Here is a 23,398-nt window from a genome sequence, read left to right as displayed (position 1 = left end):
TTAGAGGTTCAGAGGGAACGCCATTCTCCTTCGCCCAGACACCATCCATGAAGTTACCTGCGGCTCCAGAGTCTACCAAGGCTTGAAGGTGAAGCTTGTGGTTGTCCCAGGAAAGGGTGACTGGAATGAGCAGACGGGAGTTGGACGGATGGGAGGAGGTTATGTTTCCCGTTACAGTTCCCCCCGGTCTGTACGGGACAGAGCATTTCCCTGGAGCCCGGGACACGTGGAACGGAAATGGCCCGGTTTGCCACAATATAGACAGCGTCGCTCCCTCATCCGGCGGTCTCTCTCAGCCTGGGAGATGCGTCCAATCTGCATGGGTTCTGGTGGAGCCAGCGAGGATAAAGATGGGGACTCGGAGCTGGGACTGATAGGGACTAGAGGTCTACGGTTGAGTTCTCTCTCTCTCAGACACTGGTCAATGCGTGAGGCCAACTTGATCAGGGACTCGAGATTGTCCGGTGGTTCCCGAGTGGCCAGTTCATCTTGGATAGTGTCGGAAAGGCCTTTCAGAAAGCACACCGTGAGCGCCTCGTTGTTCCAGCCACTCGCTGCTGCCACCGTGCGGAACTGGATGGCATAGTCCGTCACGCTGCGCCGACCTTGGTGGAGAGTCAGGAGCTGTTTGGTTGAGTCAGGACCACTGCTTGGGCCTTGAAACACTCGTTTGAATTCCTCAGCAAAGGCAGAGTAGCTGGCACAGCAGGAACTATGGGCATCCCACACAGCAGTAGCCCAGGCCAGGGCTTTTCCGACAGCAGGGTGATGATATATGCGATCTTAGACCGGTCGGTGGGGAACGACGAGGGTTGCAGCTCGAAGGAGAGAGAACATTGGGTGAGAAACCCTTTACAAGCACTTGGATCACCTGAGAACCGTTGGGGAGGTGGAAGACGAGGTTCAGCCAGAGGGTTAACTGCCATGGGTACGTGAATCTGAGGTACTGGGACGGGAACTGTTGCCGGGGTAAGTCGATCAGATATCTGCTTTATGGAAGTCAGCATCTCCAACAGAAGATGAGAATGTCTAGCCATTAAGGCCTCTTGCTGAACCAGGGCGGCTTCGTGGCGTTGGACAGTCTCCTGGTGGTGGGACAGCATGGCAACAAGGTCCTGGGAACTGGCTGCCTCTGGGTTCATTTTTGGCTCTGTGTTTCTGTCAGGACCCGGCAACTGAGCCACGAATAGTCGGCAGAACCCAGAAGATGAGGCAGACACAGCAGTACTTGAGACGGTGTATTTAATGAAGTAAAAAGTGAAGTTCTTCACGAAAACATGTAACTCCACAACCTCAAAAGGAATCCTACAAGACCAAAGACAAAAAAGGTATATCCACAAGGTGGAAGGTAAAGCACAAAAAGCCTCAAAAGATACTCAAGACAAAAAAGGTAAATCCACAAGGTGGAAGGTAAAGCACAAAAAGCCTCAAAAGATGCTCAAAAAACAAACAAACAAGAACAAAAAAAACAGAATTCCACAAGAGAGTCCACCGGGATCAACAAGAGTTCTCAGAGTACTAGGGCTGGGTGCTAACATACAAACACAGAGCAAAGAACAGAGAAAAACAAAGGGTTTAAATACAATCAGGGGAAACGAGGCACAGGTGCAAATAATAATGGGGATCAAGGGAAAACAAAAGGTCAAACAAAAGGCACAATGGGGGCATCTAGTGACCAAAAACCGGAACAACCCTGGCCAAATCCTGACAAGTTCGTCAAATATCAGCCCTGTTAGAGCTGCCCCGGTCAGCTGTAAGTGCTGTTATTGTGAAGTGGAAACGTCTAGGAACAACAACTTCTCAGCCGCGAAGTGGTAGGCCACACCAGCTCACAGATTGGGACCACTGAGTGCTGTAGCGAGTATAAATTGTCTGTCCTCTGTTGCAAAACTGACTACCGAGTTCCAAACTGCCTCTTGAAGCAACGTCAGCTCAAGAACTGTTAGTTGGAAGCTCCATGAAATGGGTTTCCATGGCTGAGCAGCCGCACACAAGCTTAAGATCATAATGCCAAGCGTCGGCTGGCCATTGGATTCTAGAGCAGTGGAAGCGTGTTCTCTGGAGTAATGAATCACGCTTCACCATCTGGCAGTACAACGGACAGATCTGGGTTTGGCAGGTGCCTGGAGAACGCTACCTGCCCCAATGCATAGTGCAAACTGTAAGGTTTGGTGGATGAGGAATAATGGTCTGGTTATTCATGGTCCAGGCTAGGCGCCTTAGTTCTAGTGAAGGGAAATTCTAGACAATTCTGTACTTCCAACATTTGGCAACAGTTTTGGGAATTCCCTTTCCTGTTTCAGCATGACAATGCCCCTGTGCACAAGGCGAGGTGATTTGGCCCTCCACTTTTGAAGATTGGAAAATGTGTTAATACATCAAGGGCATTATAATTTCATATGGGTTGCCTGCTAAAATACATGCTCGTAAATGCTATATAACATACACTGTGAATATAGATGTCTTCGCCCCTCCTCCTCCCTCTGTGGAACTTCCCACATACAGTACATGTATGCTTCTTACTATACAGAATCTTCCTGGGATGATCAAAGACGAGATGACTGCTTCATCTGCAGTGATGTCATGCTATAACATCTACAGTGTTTACCCCAACTCATATGAATACATGTGGGATTCCGGGAGCTAAATCGAAACATGACGTTGATGACTAGTGCAAATAAGCCATTAAATCTTGGCTCCATATCACTTTCTTCCTCACTGCTTCACTCCGTGCCTGTGTGCATACATGCCCTACTTTTAGCAAGCTGAAAAATTCCCTCCAACTTCTCTCTTCTGTCACCTTCACCAAGATCAGTGGGATGTCTTTGGCTACAGGTTCGTTGGCGCTGACAGAGATAACCAAGGAGGGAAAGGCATGTGTGTGAGAAAGAGAACAGTTATTCCTGACTTCATGTCAGTCTGTTTTAATATGCTGAATATGACCAGTTGGTCATATTCTCTGCATCTCTGGGAATCTGCATAATTGAAGATGACTTCAGCCCCCGGTCTCAAATTAATGGAGTGTATGGTCTCTGGGCTTCAGGTTAAGCTCTTGCCACACGGCACCACCTCCACGCACTGAAATAGACTGTGACCTCCCTCCTCTGTGTACATGCAGCACTACAGGCAGCTTAACCCACTATATGTTGGAGGGAAGAGTTTTGCTAAAGGCTTTGCAAAATCTGTGAGGAAGACGTGTCCAATGTTTTTGCACACCTATTGTGTTATGAACGTGAAGGTTCAAATTAGATGTGTATATTTCAATTTAGAATTGAGCCATATTAGTTTTTTTTGTGTTTTTATTTTGCTTTATCTTGGTGTTGTAGTATGTTTGGAAATTGACCATATTCATGACTGTATTCAGTTGTTCACTGAATGACTCAGAACAGCCATTCCATCAAAGGGGCAATCAGCAGTTAAAACGAAAACAAAGCGTTTTCCCCGCCACTGTTTCGGTAAAAAGCTGAGGGATGCGGCTGGAAGAATGTAATCACTCTTACATTCATAGACTTAGCTATTAATGCATGGACTGGCCCACTCACCTCGAGAGTGACCCAGGTCTCTGTATGAAGTTGGATAGGGGTGTGATCTGAAAACTGCATTTGCATCTGAAATTGCATAGGAACCAAATTTTGTAACTCTCACAAAATACATGTATTTTTGGGGGTGCTTCTGGAAGTCACTTACATTTTGAGTAATGTGCCCTGCTAAAATAAGTGGACCCGTCAACTTACACTGTAGTTGTTTTGAGTGAGTGTAAGAGAGAGTGTTGTTCAGATAATAGTCTGGACACAGGTAGTTATGCCATTTTGCTGTTGAGGGTTGGTATATGTCAGTAGACAGATGCACACAGACATTGAAATTGGCAGTTTCCAAATGTTTGTCAGCTTCATTATCAGATCGCAGAAGAGATGAGATGGACTCTGATAGACAGTCTTGCTGCACACAATGTACATACAGTACACAATACATAAAGTACATACAAAATACCCCAATACAGTTCCCTGCACCCATCAGGCAGGAGTCAGATAGGACTAGGTATATCTCTGTCTGGAGGATAAGACAGACACTAACGTTAGCTCTTTAAAACAGTCCTAGGTCACTGATGTGCTGAAAATAGCATATGAGATCACTCCTGTGTAAATGTTTCATAGAAGCAATGGTAGCAGAGACAAAGGGAGAGATACACTCCTTTCCCAGCCTCTCTCTGCTCTGTGAGATAAAGTGCTGTTCTCTGACAGAAAAGCACCAGAACCCATCTCTAAGGTTGCGTCCCAAATGGCACCGTGTTCCCTATATATTGCACTACTTTTTGACCAGAGCCCTATGGTACCTGTTCAAAAGTAGTGCACTACATAGGGAATATAGGGTACCATTTGGGATGCAAGATCAGTCCCTCAGAAGGCGAAGGCAGCCATTAAGAAGGCTCCTGAACAGCTTTTACCCCCAAGCCATAAGACTGCTGAACAGTTAATCAAATTGCCACCCAGACTATTGACATTGACCCCTTTTATTATTATTATTATTTTTATTTTGTTTGCACTGGCTGTATGAACACTGTAGACTCTACCCACACACTCACACATACTACACTGAACCTCCAACACACACATACACACTACATATGCTCACAAACACATACACACACACATGCATATTGCCGCCACACACACCCACACTCACTCGCACATAGACACACTTTCACACTCCTTCACACTCTTCACATATGTTGCTGCTACTCTGTTTATCTATCCTGTTTGTCTAGCCACTTTTACCCTTACTTACATGTACATATTACCTCAACTACCTCGTACCCCTGCACATTGACTCGTTACCAGTACTCCTTGTATTGCATTGTTACTTATCCTTTTATGACATTTTTCAACTCTGCATTGTTGGGAATGGGCTCGTAAGTAAGCATTTCAAGGTAAAGTGAAATTTGGCGCATATGACCTATTTTGATTTGTATTTTCCAACACAGCTTCATGTGTTGGGGTGTATTAAACATCAATGTTAGAGTAAGAGCCAAGCTGCTGTGGCTATGTGATGGACTGTGTGATTGGCTCTACATTGAGGCATCAGTAAAGTGCTCTAAAGGTTGAAGCTAGTCTCATTATTAGTATTCTTACCACAGGAGAAAGGACAAGGGGCAGATCGTGTAGGTTTTCTCATACGGAAATCATTATTTTCTGGGTCTCTGAAAATTACAGTAATATCACTTTTCTTTTTATACCTCAAAAGGACAATTTGAAATGTGTCTCTATTTTGAAGTACACAGTAATTTAGTCAACTATCGGCATTTGCACATTGCAAATCTCACAAGATTTATCTAGTGTATTATTACCATTCAGAGGGACTGTGTGTGTACAGAAGGACAGCGGCTGTGTACCATCCAGTGCATTGTGACCTGGCCGGTGTATTTTGCAGCGTGTTTTAATGTCACAAGGTGGAGGGAGGCTAATTGGTGTTGACTGAGGGGCACAGCTCACTCCCCAACGCAATCACTGCTGGGATGAGCCTGACCCACACAGCGTGCAAACGCCAAGACTGCTGACAAACACCCTGTGGTGCTGAAAACCAGGCCAGTCTGTAAATAGCAACAGCATATGACAGCAACCACACTCCTACTGTATCCTTCATCACCAGAGACACTTCCCCTGTGTCAGGCAGCATTAGAGACAGCTACAACTACTAGCACCTGTTATTCAGAGAGAAGGATGATAGATGATGGTGATTCATTCAAAGAGGCAAGATTCCTCAAGATTAATGAGTGTCGTGAAGGAGCGTAAGCCCACTCACTCCCTCAGACAAATCCCCCATCATTTCCTTACATGCTTGATAGCATAGCAAGGAGTTTATTCCGTAAAATACATTAGCATTCATATACAGTAGCTTGGCATGACACACAAACACACACACACACACACACACACACACACACACACACACACACACACACACACACACACACACACACACACACACACACACACACACACACACACACTGCATTCCTCAGTGTCTGCGGAGTTCATTCATACCAGTCCATTATTCTAAACTCAGGTACTGTAGTGGTATGATTCCTCTCACTTCATTCTCGCTATGATTTATCACTTCTGGTTATTGCCTTGAAAAGAGACAATGACTGTACTGCTTTTTAAACAGAATTGAGACAGAATTGTTGTTGCTTCTTTTCACTCCATTGTGTTAATTGTTTCGCTTTCCAAAACAGTTTGAGATGCTTTTCCATGTTTGTTTTGGTCTTTTTAAAGATTATTCATTGACTGGTTTTTGAAAGAGATGAAAAGATGTTGAGCATTGTCTCTCGCCCATTAAAACACAATCAACAAAGCATATAATTTCCCCACCAATGTTTAGGCAATTGTTCTGAAGAGATACTAATGGCTTCCTAGTTGTTTTACTGAGAGGCCTGCTTGCGTAGAGTGATTATAACATGTAGCTTGAAAATAATCGGAGACTCTTGGGATTTTAACATAAAGGAGCCAGCTATTTTTCCTCTATCAATTACAGCTGCAGACTCTGCTGAATGAAGGAGATGGAGTTGTATTTATTCTCCCTCCTAATATACCATGCTCTGCCTCCTTCGACCTAAGCAATATATTGTGGAAATTCTTACACAGAGACACTCAAAGTCAATCTTAAATTAATCATTGTTTATTGTCAGCATGCTTGAGAGGTTCCAACAAAGTTAATTCCCTATAGTGAACGTCTGTCAGAAACTCGAACGGGGCAGTCCCGTTAGTTCCCTTTTATACTGACAAGTCATATTTGCATGATTTAGCTTATTCACTGTTCCCCGAGCGCCGAAGACGTGGATGTCGATTAAGGCAGCCCCCCACACCTCTCTGATTCAGAGGGGTTGGGTTAAATGCTGAAGACACATTTCAGTTAAAGGCATTCAGTTGCACAACTGACTAGGTATCCCCTTTTCCCTTTCATAATTCATTAATAATTGTTTGCTTCATTCATGTGACCGACCAATACTGGGTCATGCATGTGACAGACCAATACCTCACAAGGCTTCTTCTCTCTGAGCGGAGACCTTAAAACGGAGATATCTCTAAACAAGGCTCTGTGTGTGAGGACTCGTTAAATCAGTCATTTGCATGAACACAGAAATTGGTTTATAGAAAAGCACAAACATAGAACATAGAAATTGGTAAATAGAAAAGCACCAACATAGCATTTTCCATCACAAATACATAGACAATTAACATGTAGCATCACAGTAAGTGGAGTGCTGCCTAGAGAGAAACCTATTGAGGAACTGGTGTTGGTTGAGCTCTGTTTGCATTGCACTGCGTTGAATCACAATATGAGCATTTTATTTACCCCAACAGTTTTTTGAGATTCTGCATGTTGTGTATAATGCTTTTGACAGTTTTTTTTGTTTGTGTACTTCACAAAGAGTTGCTGTGACCACAGGGGGATGCAAACCCATTTCACACCTCACACCTGTACATACAGTGAAACAGGACTATACAAGCACCCCCTAATTATTATTTATTATATTAGCTAATGGGGTTAGGAATACATTTATAAAATATTGAATCTACTGCCTTGTGGTGAGTTGTTACGCATAAAGAAAATATATAGACAGTTCTGTGAAGTTGACTACATGACTACTTGGCTTTTCCAGTACAACAGCAGGGATGGGCAACTGGCCCTCCTTTTGAAGGCCCTGAATCAAAAATATATCTCACTCAGATATCATTTAAAATCTGCAAAAATGTCTCTCCACCCTATTGGAAAATATGTAGAATTGCAGGAAATTAGCTGTTTAAACAGCAACATTGTCTCTTCGCCCCATGGCATGAAATTAACTCTAAAATGTAAAAAATGTATCTTCTGTCAAAAGTGGGCTGCTAAAATGTTTTGCCTGTAATGTGGTGGTGGGGGAGAGGTACGCACATGTGGGTATGCAGTCCTGCGAGCAACTGTCGCTCTTCAAAATTGTTGATGGCCCCCACCCCCATCAAAGTTGCCCATCCCTAACCTAAAGTATGAGTAAAGGATGTTGTTCTTTGAGTACGTGGAAGACCTAGACGCACAGCCTCCAGTGTCCCCCTCCATCTCCTCAGGGTCTCCACTGATGAAGAAAAACTACACTTGAGCTCTCCCTCCTTCCCTAGCTTTGTATGAGGACTTAAAGCTAATCTGGGGCCCTTGTCTTTAGTAGAGGATCCTAGGGTTGGCCATGCATGACCAGCTGCCCTGTCTTTACACCTCTCCCCAGATATCGATGAGTGTGCAGAGGGGAAACACTACTGCAGGGAGAACACCATGTGTGTCAACACCCCCGGCTCCTTCATGTGTGTCTGCCACACGGGTTACATCAGGATCGATGACTACTGCTGCACAGGTGAGTCCTTTCTTCTGGCAGACTCTTATAGCTGCTAACAGGAGAGACTCATACTGCCCTACCAAGCAAAAAGGCAGTAACTGCTCATTTGAAAAAGAGTTGATGTCATTTTTGCCACATTAAATACATGCTTAATAATGTGGACAAGTGTCCTTCCACTATTTTGTCTTGGAGAAAATGGGGGTCATGTCAGTAGTAACTGCATAAAGTTATTGTGAAACCAAGTTAATAAAAGCCATTTTTCTTAGTTCCACGATATGAGCAGTTACTGCCTTTCTGCTTGGTAGGGCAGCATACTGTACTTGTTTCATGTTTATGACTTCGGACTAAACCGTTGAAAGCTGCAGACTTGCCTTTTCAACAGAAGTTATTGGAAGGGATATTAATTAATAAGGTAACTTAGCTGTGCTCAGTGTGTGTGTCAGCGTTTGTGTGTGTGTGTCAGTGTGTGCCCGCAATTGTGACTCATGCTTGTGAGTCTTTTTAAAACATTTCCAGAACTATCATCATGTGATGAAAACACTTCAAACACTGCATAGCCATGTACAGTTTTATTTCTTTCATCACATTCCCAGTGGGTCAGAAGTTTACATACACTCAATTTAGTATTTGGTAGCATTGCCTTTCAATCGTTTAACTTGGGTCAAACATTTTGGGTAGCCAGTTCTTCCATCATCTTGAATATGCGCCTCAGAATTCAATTAGGATAATGTGTTTTGTCTTCACTTCTAGCTTGTGAGAGGGCCCGAGATGGCTATGATAAGGACCCGATCACGTGACGGGCATTGGCTAATAAGAATTGAGATATCTGAGAGAGTCATGTGATTGAGAGGTGCTTCGGAGCACGCAGCCGGGAGAAGGGAATTCTAATTGTTAAATTCAGCCCAAGGGTACAACGGACACTGGCTGCAAAAGGCATGCATTTTTTTAGAGGGCATTACGGCCACACAAAGGGGATGCCACCTCAAATTCAAGGGATTATCAAGTGCTTGTCAAATTTTGAATGAGAGACAGAGGAAATGTGTGCAGCCTCCACAAAAACAAAGCAGAGCTCATGCCTTCCATGCAACTTAAAACAAATCATCATTAGTTCACATGATGCAGCCTTAGAATGTATAAAAAAATCTAAACATATAGCCCAATTATACCAGGCTTTAACTTCTTGACTGATGTCTTGAGTTGTTGCTTCAATATATCCATATAATTTTGATGCCTCATGATGATGATGATGATGATCCTCATGATGCCATCTATTTTGTGAAGTGCACCAGTCGCTCCTGCAGCAAAGCACCCCCACAACATGATGCTGCCACCTCCGTGCTTCACTGTTGGGATGGTGTTCTTCGGCTTGCAAGCCTCCTCCTGTTTGGAAATTGCTCCCTAGGATGAACCAGACTTGTGGAGGTCAAAACATTTTTTATGAGGTCTTGGCTGATTTCTTTTGATTTTCCCATGATGTCAAGCAAAGTAGATGTCCTAACCGACTTGCCAAAACTATAGTTTGTTAACCTGTTGCGACGAGCAATCCCGTATCCGGGAGCGTAATTATAGCCTCAAGCTCATTACCATAACGCAACGTTAGCTATTCATGAAAATCGCAAATGAAATGAAATTAATATATTGGCTCACAAGGTTAGCCTTTTGTTAACAACACTGGCATCTCAGATTTTCAAAAAATGCTTTTCAACCATAGCTACACAAGCATTTGTGTAAGAGTATTGATAGCTAGCATAGTATTAAGCCTACCATTCAACAGGCAACATTTTCACAAAATCAAGAAAAGCATTCAAATAAAATAATTTACCTTTGAAGAACTTCGGATGTTTTCAATGAGGAGACTCTCAGTTAGATAGCAAATGTTCAGTTTTTCCAAAAATATTATTTGTGTAGGAGAAATCGCTCCGTTTTGTTAATCACGTTTGGATAAGAAAAAAAAATGAAAATTCAGTCATTACAACGACAAACTTTTTTCCAAATTAACTCCATAATATCGACGGAAACATGGCAAACGCTGTTTAGAATCAATCCGCATGGTGTTTTTCACATATCTATTCGATGATAAATCACTCGTGGCAGTTTGGTTTCTCCTCTGAACAAAATGGAAAAATGCACGCACCTGGAGATTACCCAATAGTTTCGACGGAGGACACCGAGCGGACATCTGGTAAATGTAGTCTCTTATGGTCAATTTTCCAATGATATGCCTACAAATACGTCACAATGCTGCAGACACCTTGGGGAAACGACAGAAAGTGTAGGCTCATTCCTTGCGCATTCACATCCATATAAGGAGACATTGGAACACAGCGCATTCAAAATCTGGCTCACTTCCTGGATGAAATTTCATCTTGGTTTCGCCTGTAGCATTAGTTCTGTGGCACTCACAGACAATATCTTTGCAGTTCTGGAAACGTCAGAGTGTTTTCTTTCCAAAGCTGTCAATTATATGCATAGTCGAGCATCTTTTCGTGACAAAATATCTTGTTTAAAACGGGAACGTTTTTCATCCAAAAATGAAATACTGCCACCAGTGGTTCAAGAGGTTAACAAGAAAAACTAGTTTTAATGACTCCAACCTAAGTGTTTGTAAACTTCCAACTTGTACATTCAACCTCAAATAACCAGTGCACCCGCACATTGACTCTGTATCAGTACCCCCCTGTATATAGTCATGCTATTGTTATTTCACTGCTGCTATTTAATTACTTGTTACTGTTATCTCTTATTCTTATCTGCATTTTTTAAAACTGCATTGGTGGTTAGGGGCTCGTAAGTAAGCATTTCATTGTAAGGTTTCATTCATTCAAGCCCAATACCTGTTGTATTCGGAGCATGTTACTTGGCGCATGTGACTTGAATCGCTTTGAGATTCTTTGAAAGCGCTATATCAGTTGAACAAATTAGGGCAGGCAGGGCGTGCATGTGACAGAGTGGGGAGGGAGAAGAGGCAGCCAAGTCATTCTATACTGAACAACAATATAAATGCAACATGCAATAATTTCCACGATTTTACTGAGTTACAGTTCATGTAAGGAAATCAGTCAATTCAAATAAATAAATTAGGCCGTAATCTATGGATGTCACAGGATTGGGCAGGGGCACAGCCATGGGTTGGCTTGGGAAGGTATAGGCTCACCCACTTGGGAGCCAGGCCCACCCATTGGAGAGCCAGGCCCAGCCAATCAGAATGAGTTTTTCCCCACAAAAGGGCTTTATTACAGACAGAAATATTCCTCATTTCCATCAGCGATCCAGGTGGCTGGTCTTAGATGATCCCGCAGGTGAAGAAGCCGGATGTGGAGGTCCTGGGCTGGCGTGGTTGCAAGTGGTCTGCAGTTGTGAGACCAAATTCTGTAAAACGACATTGGAGATGGCTTATGGTAGAGAAATTAACATTAAATACTCTGGCAACATCTCTGGTGGACATTCCTGCAGACAGCATGCCAATTGCACGCTCCCTCAACTTGTGCCATCTGTGGCATTGTGTTGTGTGACAAAACTGCACATTTTTGAGTGACCTATGCCTTACCTGTCAAGTGGATGGATTATCTTAGCAAAGGGGAAATGCTCACCAACATGGATGTAAACTAATTCGTGCACAAGATTTGAGATAAATAAGCTTTTTGTGCGTATGGAACATTTTTGGGATCTTTTACTTCAGCTCATGACAGATGGAACCAACACTTTTAATATATTTATAGCCTCCAATAGCCTCCAATGCCCTACTCAATAAATTGGGATGCAGTCTATCACAGTGCCATCCGTTTTGTCACCAAAGCCCCATATACTACCCACCACTGCGACCTGTACGCTCTCGTTGGCTGGCCCTCGCTTCATACTCGTCGCCAAACCCACTGGCTCCAGGTCATCTACAAGACCCTGCTAGGTAAAGTCCCCCCTTATCTCAACTCGCTGGTCACCATAGCAGCACCCACCTGTAGCACGCGCTCCAGCAGGTATATCTCTCTGGTCACCCCCAAAACCAATTCTTCCTTTGGCCGCCTCTCCTTCCAGTTCTCTGCTGCCAATGACTGGAACGAACTACAAACATCTCTGAAACTGGAAACACTTATCTCCCTCACTAGCTTTAAGCACCAGCTGTCAGAGCAGCTCACAGATTACTGCACCTGTACATAGCCTATCTATAATTTAGCCCAAACAACTACCTCTTTCCCTACTATATTTATTTATTTTGCTCCTTTGCACCCATTATTTCTATCTCTACTCTGCACATTCTTCCACTGCAAATCAACCATTCCAGTGTTTTACTTGCTAAATTGTATTTACTTCTCCACCATGGCCTTTTTTTGCCTTTACCTCCCTTCTCTCACCTCACTTGCTCACATTGTATGTAGACTTATTTTTCTACTGTATTATTGACTGTGTGTTTGTTTTACTCCATGTGTAACTCTGTTGTGTGTGTCGAACTGCTTTGCTTTACCTTGGCCAGGTAGCAATTGTAAATGAGAACTTGTTCTCAACTTGCCTACCTGGTTAAATAAAGATTAAATAAATCAAATAAAAAAATAAAAAATGTATATATATTTTTGTTCAATATAAAAAGACTGCAAGCAAGATTCCTCGTCTTTCTTCTTCTCTGTTCTCCCCTGTTCTGTTTCTCTGCCAGCAGTACTGTAGCCCTCCATGTTCAGGTCAGTCAGTTCTCCTCACACCAGATTGAAATGCCACATGGTGACACCGTTACTACTGACACAAGCACTCTTTTTCTGTAGAGCTTCCCTTAGAGTTGTGTTCCCTTACAAGGTATAGGCTCACCCACTTCGGTAGGCAGAGTTGTGTTCCCTTAGAAGGTATAGGCTCACCCACTTGGGAGGCAGAGTTGTGTTCCCTTAGAAGGTATAGGCTCACCCACTTGGGAGGCAGAGTTGTGTTCCCTTAGAAGGTATAGGCTCACCCACTTGGGAGGCAGAGTTGTGTTCCCTTAGAAGGTATAGGCTCACCCACTTGGGAGGCAGAGTTGTGTTCCCTTAGAAGGTATAGGCTCACCCACTTGGGAGGCAGAGTTGTGTTCCCTTAGATTGTTTCATGTAGTGAGTTGAAGAAACAGACTTCGGGAAAGATTTACTAAGTTTGCATACCGTGGATGTAGGTGCAGACCTTGAATAGATAAATAGCAAATACACTACTTGAACTTGAGTAGACCTTTGTGACTACACTCAGGCTTTAATGAAGATCATTTGATTATGGCCCTGACTTCTTGATGACCCACAAACTGTTGACGAACAACCATTGTTCCATTAGTCATTTTAATCAGTCTTACGCTTCACAATAAACAATATCACAAAGATAAAGAAAGAAATCAAATATTTTAATTAACATCATGACTAATATTGTTACTGAACAGCAAGCCCATGTCTCCTTCCAGTTGTAAAGATGACTCAATGGTATACCCATAGATACAGTATGTAGCATGGTCGTCATGTTCGCTGTGAGTGCATTACAGTGCGAGTTATGAGGCTAAGTAGATCCCTGTGTGAGTCGTCTCTGATGGGGACACAAAACATTTCCTCTTCTTCTGTAATTAAAAAAGCAATTACCACTAATTCAACCTAACTCAGCACGGAGGAGAGGAGACAGAGAGGAGATGAGGTAGAATGCAGAGTAAAGGAGCAGCCTGCCTGGCTGAGACGTGCCAGAAAGAGGGTTGCATCCCAAATGGCACACTATTCTCTTTATAGTGCACTACTGTTGACCAGGGCCCGTAGGGAGGGCCCATAGGGCTCTGGCCAAAAGTAGTGCACTATATAGGGAATATGGTGCATTTAGGACATAGCCAGAGAAAGGAGTCGGGCCTGCTGCAACGCTGCTTTCCCCCCCCCTCCCTCCCCTCTGAGCTTCTGGGTTTGAATTAAAGCAGTAAGAGTCTGTAAGACCCACCAAGACAATGCAACAACACAGCAGATTTTGTACATTTCCTGACTGCCACAACTATGCCCATGGTGTGTTTCCCCTTGTTGATGGGAACAGGAAACAAAAGAGGATATGGGAATGGAGGTGGTGAGGCTGTCAGTAGGTATTTTAGGAATGTTTCAGAAGGAATAATCATGAGAATTATTATTTATTCAGTGAAGAAAAGACACACCTTGCGTACTCAGTCTTTTTCTCTAGTGTTAGTTCTCCTTAGACACACCCTGAATTACATTCCACTCAGTTATATTTCTATGCATCTTAGAGCCGGATGCAGTCTCCTATTCATTTGTCTCCTATCCTGCAACCCATTAGTTTCACCGATTTACAAAGAAGATTAATACTGCAGCCCAGTGGATTAAGTTGTGTCTCTGTATTTTACATAGAATCTTATTAAAATGCCTTCAAGTCAGAGCCATGCACACCTCTGTTATGCATCCTGATTAAACCGAGGCGTATTCAGGGGGCCTGATATAATGACTTTCTGCCTGCTACAGTACAGTCAAATTACTGTCGTAATCTCTCTCTGAGTTATTGGACTATCAGTGTATATTCACAATCATTGCCTCAGCGCACGATATAGAATCGCTCATATAGAGCCACACTCCACCTCTTATCTGATATTAAAAAGATAAATTATGGTTAAATTGTACTTAATTCAAAACTTGTCCGATGGACCCATATGTGGCTAAATCAAATCAAACCGACACAATCTTATTAGAGCACATACACAAGGCACTGCCTCCGACAAGATTCAATGTTTATTTCCAGAGTATGCCATCTCGCCCATTCCTGTTGCACTGTGATATGTTAGCGATAGGGGCCCTGTGCGAAGCTCAACATGGGGTTCTATTCATTATTAATAGCAATCAAACATCTGTTTCTGTTTGAACAGGGTCCAGAGGGAATGCGCTATTCCCCAAGTGGCTTAGAAAGGAAATATAGCACCAGCTCAACAAAACACAAAATATAATATCTCCCATGTCCATTAGAATAACTCATTCAATATGAGGATCTTTATTATTCTCCGTGGATTCGAGCAATTACTAGATTGCAAACCTCAGCAAAAATAATGCACAGGTAGCCTAATTATATTGGTTTTTCACAAGTGCAAATATCTGTACTAGTCCGCATAGTGATTTAAGATAGAATACACTTATTTCATTGAGTAACTCTAACAGTAATTCTGGATTAAAAGGCTAAACCCAGAGAGATTTTCTATAGTAACATCATGAGGTTCTGGGTTCAAGTGAACATGGTATTTACGTAAAACACCCCACAGTGAAAGGGGTCACTTTTTAACATCCCAGCTGGTCAATGTCGAATAGAGTCAGGACAGAAAGAAGCAACCCAACTTTCCCCTGCTCTCTGACTATCATTTTAGCCTTGATCTTGAAGGAAAGTGCCTGGGGTGTGCTCCTCACTCCTAGAGATGGGTTGCCTTTGAATGTTATTAGAGGGCTGCTGTCCTGAGGTGTGTGTGGTGAGATGTGAGGTGTGTGACCCCGCTCTTATCCGATGATAACCAATCCGGCCTTGGTCTCAGAGGCAGTAGGAAAGGAGGGAGGGAGGGAAGGTGAAAGGGAAGGCAGAGGTGGTGATGAAGGGAGGGCGGAGGTGGTGATGAAGGGAGGGCGGAGGTGGTGATGAAGGGAGGGCGGAGGTGGTGATGAAGGGAGGGCGGAGGTGGTGATGAAGGGAGGGCGGAGGTGGTGATGAAGGGAGGGCGGAGGTAGTGATGAAGGGAGGGCGGAGGTGGATTTGAAGGGAGGGCGGGCGGAGGTGGATTTGAAGGGAGGGCGGAGGTGGTGATGAAGGGAGGGCGGAGGTGGATTTGAAGGGAGGGCGGCGGTGGGGCAGTGGGGATAAGAAAGGATAACTTCCACTGTGTGAAGTCAAAGGGCCTGGCAGATATAGAGGATTATGGGAAAACAGTGGGCCTTGACCCCCGTCTCCTCCCCATCCTTTCATGCTTTGTTCCCACTCTATTATATCTCCCTTTATCTCAGATATTGCATCTTATGATGACGTTGATACTCTCCCAAAGATGGAAAACAGACACTGCTATTTCAACACAGCCTTCACATTTATAACTGTTATTATGATATTCCTGTGAAGACCCAGAATGTCTCCATTTTGCATTAAGATCAGTGCGTTCTCCATGAGTTTATAAGTAGTTCTAGATGCAGTGACTGTATTAACTGATACAGTGACAGTATTACCACGGCCTAACGCAGTTTTAGTTACAGTGTGTCGGTCAAATTGTTGGACAAAGGCGGAGTTGGCTCCAGGCTGGGCTGAGGCTCCAGTCAGTCAGTCTGCTGTAGCACGCTACAGAGGGCTCCCTAGTGACAGCCTGTACATAATTGATTGTTTATCTGTCTGCAGCATGAGCAGCACTAGTCAATAAGAAAAACCCCTACACAGGACGCAAAGGCACACACATACACAGATGGACGCACGCAGACACATGTACTGTACGCGCACGCACACACACACACACACACACACACACACACACACACACACACACACACACACACACACACACAAAGGATAACCTCTTTGAAGACACACACACACACACGCACCTAGTCTGCCAATTTCTCCATCCTGTCGATTCAGAGTGATGGCATACAACTCCCCTGCCCGGCAGGCATAGACAGATGTGACCTTGGGCAAATCTCCTCTCTGTTTTTACTTTCCCCTTCCGTTAGTTTTATATGCTATCTGCATCTCATACGACACCCTGTTCCCTATAAAGTGCACTACTTTTGACCAGGTCTCATAGGGTTCTGGTCAAAAGTAGTGCGCTTTGTAGGGAAAAGGGTGCCATTTGGGACACATCCTATATGCTGCCTCAGTGGGGACTCAGAGCAGGTTTTAATGCAGGACATCAGCAGGTGTGATAGAGCAGCAGGACCGGTGTTCCTCCATGTTCTTGACTCTGTCATATAGACATCATACCCTCAAAGGAGAAGCTCAACACCACATCACTTTCAATTTGTTTGAGCCTGATACTGTTCAGGAAATGTAATGGATGGGATGATTACAATGAAATGGATGTAGCTTAGGTCTCTCCCGTGGCATGCATTCTCATTCAGATACATCCTTGTTCTCAGATAGTAAGATGTTCAGTTTGAGAGACGTTTGATTTTTGCTGTATTAAACAATAGAAGTCCAACAACTACAGAAAAAATACTTCCACTAATTAGGAGAAAAGCACAATATATTAATACTATACTTTATTGTTATTGTGTAGTAAGACTCCTGAGAGCTAGTCGGTTGGTGTATGAACATGTGTGAGCACAGCAAAGAGGACTTGATGCCAGGCTTAGGATGGCCCAGAAATCCACTAACACAAATGGTAGAAGTGTTACCCAGAGATAAGCAATACAATGTTATGCATCATAGGACTAGAATTATTCTCTCTGCCAAAAAGAGTTGGATAGTTTGACAACCAATGGCAGGTTTGGGTCCTTTGGGACCTGACTTTTTGTGTCATTCTAGATACTGAGTCATAACTGAAGTTTTGTTTTGCTTCTATAAAAGGTACACAGGAAGTTTCCAGTCATTTTTGGAAGGTCACAACGCAACACCAAAAGTTTAGTAAAAAGCGTCCTTAAGTTGTACACAGTAAGCAAATACTTATCACAAAGTAGTAGTTTGCTACACCCACAATAACATTGCTAAATATGTGTATGCGACCAATAAAATTGAACCCTCTGGAACGGTCCACACAGAATAGATTTATTCCTGCGTGTCTGGGATAAAGATCTCCCTGTGTTCTGCTTGGTACTGATGATAGTGTGTGTCTGCCTCTCTCTGCTTCCTGCGGCTAAGGTGTGATTGACCTGTGTAAGGTGAAGTTTAGTTCAGGTCTTAAAGGTGCTGTTATGGAATGATTGACCTGTGTAAGGTGAATTTTAGTTCAGGTCTTAAATGTGCTGTTATGGTATGATTGACCTGTGTAAGGTGAAGTTTAGTTCAGGTCTTAAAGGTGCTGTTATGGTATGATTGACCTGTGTGAGGTGATGTTTAGTTCAGGTCTTAAAGGTGCTGTTATGGAATGATTGACCTGTGTGAGGTGATGTTTAGTTCAGGTCTTAAAGGTGCTGTTATGGAATGATTGACCTGTGTGAGGTGATGTTTAGTTCAGGTCTTAAAGGTGCTGTTATGGAATGATTGACCTGTGTGAGGTGATGTTTAGTTCAGGTCTTAAAGGTGCTGTTATGGAATTTGAGTTCAGGTCTTAAAGGTGCTGTTATGGAATGATTGATCTGTGTGAGGTGATGTTTAGTTCAGGTCTTAAAGGTGCTGTTATGGAATGATTGACCTGTGTGAGGTGATGTTTAGTTCAGGTCTTAAAGGTGCTGTTATGGAATGATTGATCTGTGTGAGGTGATGTTTAGTTCAGGTCTTAAAGGTGCTGTTATGGAATGATTGACATTTACTGTACATTTAGGTGATGTTTAGTTCAGGTCTTAAAGGTGCTGTTATGGAATGATTGAACAGCCACTTTACAATTATCTAAATTTTTAATATACAGCTTTAGAAACCTATGACCTATTATGATGTTTAGTTCAGGTCTTACTGTTATGGAATGATTGATCTGTGTTTGTTTTGCTGTTCACCTTATGACACTCCAGTGCTCCCAACATGCCACTTTACAATAGTGCATCTAAATCTTTTAATATACAGCTTTGAAACCTGAGACCTATGTACATTGATGTTTAGTTCAGGTCTTAAAGGTGCGGTTATGGTATGATTGATCTGTGTTTGTTTTGCTGTTCCAGAGCATGATGAGTGTGTGAGCGGACTACACAGCTGCTCCCAGAATGCCCTCTGTTTCAATACGGTGGGGGGACACAGCTGCTCTTGTAAGCCGGGATACACTGGCAACGGTACCATCTGCAAAGGTGAGATCCTACTGACCAGACCCACACAGACACAGTACAGATAGGGTCATTTTTCATTCTAGTACCTTAAAGGTTTCTTCAGCTGCCCCCATAGGAGAACCCTTTTTGGTTCCAGGTAGAATTCTTTCTACAGAGGGTTCTACATGGAACCCAAAATGGTTTTACCTGGAACCAAAAATGGTTCTCCTATGGGGACAGCTGAAGAAACCTTTTGTAACCCTTTTTTTTCTAGGCCGAAATAAAATGTTAATCGAGCTAAATTAATATTGAATACTGACTTTGTGGTACCTGTGTTCTTCCTCTAGCGATGTGTGATGGCCTGTGCCAGAATGGAGGAACCTGCATCTCCCCTAATAACTGCATCTGCCAGCTAGGCTTCACAGGGAAGAGGTGTGAGACAGGTAAGACTTCCTTTGTCCAGTCAGCAGTCCTCTGATTTAAACACTGCATCAAGACTACAGAATAGAAAGTATGAGGGAAGAGGTGAAGTGTGGAGTTGTTTACTTTGATTTGCATTTCAAAAGGATCAAATATGATTGTTAAAATCAAATCAAATCAAATGTTAGTCACATACGCCGAATACAACAGCTGTAGACCTTGCAGTGGAATGCTTACTTTACAAGCCCTTAACCAACAATGCTTTAAGAAGTTAAGAAAAATAAGTGTTAAAGTAGTCACTCAAGACTACTTTAAAGTAGTCACTCTTGCTGAAAATAAAATCTTAAGAGGATACTTTCAGTGTTATCATCGCTTTGGTGCCAGAGTTTATTTCATTCTCTAGACATACCAGAAAGAGCCCATTAAGTCATCTGCATCCTTGTTAATAAAACCAATGTCTTGTGTTCAATTGGAATACATTTGACTGAGACAATCAAATGAGACTGTTGTCCATTTTAAGTGTTGACCTGGCCCTGACTGTACTTAGTGACTGTCTTTATTTACTCTGACAGTAAAAATGGCATGTGGTATATTCACTATACCCCAGCTGAGGTATTTGGAGCTTGCAAGAAAGGCATTTCACTGTACTTGTGACATTAAAACTTGAAACTATTCACAAAAAGCACCCGTCTTCAGTTTCCCCAGAACCGTTATCCATAAATACATGGCTCTTAGTTTCCCCATTTCCCCTGTTCATCCTCCTTCATTACCTATGTATTCTGTTCTGTGGTGACTAATAAGATAGTAATCTGTTATTAATATCACCAGATATTATTCAGTATGGTATTTTCTTTTACAGGGCTTTAAACTTTCTCACTTTCAAATGACAATAGCACACAAACACTGATTCGCTGTGCATTATAGTGCATCAAGCATTATACTGTAGATTTACCACTATGTATCAAACTCATCCTATATTGATGTCTATCTTTTGTAATCTGTTTTTTGTATATATTTCCATCTGCGGTGGTGTATATGTTAGTATCATGGGGAGAGGTTGAAACAGCGTTGACATGCTCATGTAGCAGCTTAACACTCCTTATCCCTGATCTATACAACATATGCTTTGCTCTCAGCCTATTGTACATAGAGAATAGCTGTCAGGACAAGGCAACATGGAAAGCTAATAAAAAAAAACAGGGCCCTTACAGTTTGAGACTGTGTTTAGGCTCCCAGACAGGGCAGACAGAACAGAAACCGAGATCTGCTGAGCTGAGCCGCTGCCTACTCATTGGTGCAGGTATTGATTGCACATAAAGGACCTTTATGAGGCGTACCCTTTTACTGCCTGTCTTAAAGCAAATTACTTTTCTCAAGGTGCTGTTCTGTCCTGTTTTGTGATGCTGAGGACAGCTGAAGGGAAGGCTAGAAAGCTGGCTGGTGTTATGAGCATAATAACCACGATCTTTTATCACTCCACCTGCTCTCTGCAGTAGACCAGCTCTGATGACCATGTACCCTAGTAAAGATATGGCCAGAGCCCTCAACCATTTCATTACCTTCACTAGTCTGGGCTTTGCCTTCACTAGGTTCTCAGTAGAATCTGCAATTTTCTGTTCTGTAGATCTAGCAATAGTGAGTAGCAGGGGACATGGAATTGTGAGAATGTATTTTCTGTTTAATAGAACAGTTTAGAACAGAATGCTTAAAGCCTAATTAGTGACAAACAAATAGTTGTGGTGCAGAGTGACTTTGTCAATTTAATCACAGAATGAGGGAAAACAGTAATGCTGATGATGTGGAGCTCAGGCCTCTGTTAATTTTGGGCTCCTTCCTTCCCAACAGTTAATCATCAACGTTGATGTTAATTCACACACACACACTCAAACAGATTCCCAGAGAGGGTGCCTCAGGTGACAAGGCCTTTGTCACCACCTTTGCATCTGTTTCCCTCCTCCTTTCCCCTCTGAGAGTCTTCTCCTCCTTTCCCCTCTGAGAGTCTTCTCCTCCTTTCCACTCTGTCTCCAGCCCCGTCAGGCTTGTGACAGCTCCTGTCCTCACGTGCCCATTGTGCCCTCAACAAATAGCTGGAGCCACCTCTGGAGTTGCCTGACGACTCAAACTGAATTCTTCCGCTGCTCTAAGTACACTACATACTTCAGTCTGAGACGCCATAGTTGAAGTAATTTGTGGTGACGTCAAAATTAGGGATGTTGCACAAAACATCAGCGATTGGATCATCTCTAACCAATCAGAGTATCAAAGCCAATGGCACATTCGTTTTTACACTCTTTTTTTGTGGTATCCAATTGGTGGTTACAGTCTTGTCCCATCGCTGCAACTCCCATACGGACTCGGTGTAGGCAAAGGTCGAGAGCCATGCGTTCTCCAAAACGACACTGCCAAGCCGCAGCAATGTGTCGGAGGAAACACCGTACAACTGGCGACCGAAGTTGGCGTGCATGCGCCCGGCCCACCACAAGGAGTGGCTAGAGTGCGATGTGACAAGGACATCCCGGCCGGCCAAACCCTCCCCTAACCCGGATGTTGCTGGGCCAATTGTGCGCCGCCTCATGGGGTTCCCAGTCACGGCCGGCTGCGACACAGCCTGGGATTAAACCCGGGTCTATAGTTACGCGCCACTCGGGAGGCCCCACCAATGACACATTTTCTAAATGCTGCTTTACCCACGTATGAAACCCATCGGGTTCTGGAAATAGTCTGGTGGTACTCAGATCCAGACTCATTGAGGAGAAGAAACTAACGTCCATGGGGGTGACGCAGCGTTTGGCTAGAGCAAGGAGTTTGGGCAACCTCTGTAGGCCTCTGCAGAGACCTCACCAGGCAGTCAGTGGATGGACTGGAGGAGTCAGTGCTCATGTGCTTATGAGCAGAGAGAAAGAGAGAGAGACAGAGCTCCATCCATCCAACATGGAAAAGCTTTCACAGCGGCCCACTCCCCCAGCCAACCCACCATGCTGCTTTTAGAACCCCCCCTCTCCCCCGGACACACACTGCCTCCAGAACAGTGGCAAACTACCTGCCTGTGACAGCTGAGAGTGAGGTCCTAAAACACAGAGCGAAGATACACACACACACTACATATTTATTTTGTTTTTAGCTCATTATCGTCTCCCTTTACATTCCAAGCCATTCCAAGCTTGTTATGCTTTAGTGTTTTTTTTTCCTCCACTCTGATAGCCCACTGTGCCTTCAGTCGCTAATGGCAACCCGTTGTTGCCCTTGGCGGCAGTTATCTGTGGTTACAATATGACAATGAAAGCAGCCAAAACAAGAGTGATCTTGGTGTTGTCTCACTCCCTATGTTTGACTCATCTTTACACTAAAATTGTTCTTCGAGGACCAAGATAAAGAAAGGAGCTTGTGTTAGATGTTATTGATGTGCTTTAGAAACAACTCTGCTTGAAATATGGAGAACAACCTGGTGGAAAGCTTTGAAAAGCTTGTAACTATTCAAGGCTCGTTATTTTTGTACTATTACAGTAGTTACATACTCCGATTTACATACTCGCCTTTCTACATTTAAGAAATGTCCGGAAGGTCTTAAACATGCTTGATGAACCTTTCAACATCCTCAGGTAACTTCATATTTTAGGCTTTTTTTTAGGCTCTATTAAATGAGAGTGGTAGCCTGACTAGAGAAAGAGGATACAGCACAGTTCTGTTACAAATCAGACAGCAGAAGAGCCGGAGCCCAGGGGTCACTCTGACACATCGACCAGGAGGGTGGATGGGTGGACGGATGCAGACAAACAGTTTGTTACTACAG

General features: G+C 43.4%; 1 protein-coding gene across 1 annotated transcript in view; it reads left to right on the top strand.

Annotated features, from left to right (window-relative positions):
- LOC118401378 (protein kinase C-binding protein NELL2-like) overlaps positions 1 to 23,398 on the top strand; it is a 101,301-nt gene that overhangs the window by 42,210 nt on the left and 35,693 nt on the right. The window contains exons 13-15 of the mRNA XM_035798838.2: positions 8,258 to 8,383; positions 19,108 to 19,230; positions 19,536 to 19,631. Coding sequence (XP_035654731.1) covers positions 8,258 to 8,383; positions 19,108 to 19,230; positions 19,536 to 19,631 — 345 coding nt within the window. The remainder of the gene's footprint in view (positions 1 to 8,257; positions 8,384 to 19,107; positions 19,231 to 19,535; positions 19,632 to 23,398) is intronic.

Source organism: Oncorhynchus keta, chromosome 22, assembly GCF_023373465.1.
Source record: "Oncorhynchus keta strain PuntledgeMale-10-30-2019 chromosome 22, Oket_V2, whole genome shotgun sequence".
In the NCBI taxonomy this organism is placed as follows: domain Eukaryota; kingdom Metazoa; phylum Chordata; class Actinopteri; order Salmoniformes; family Salmonidae; genus Oncorhynchus; species Oncorhynchus keta.
Note: the sequence above shows the minus strand (reverse complement) of the source record. Positions and strands in the feature narration are given on the sequence as shown.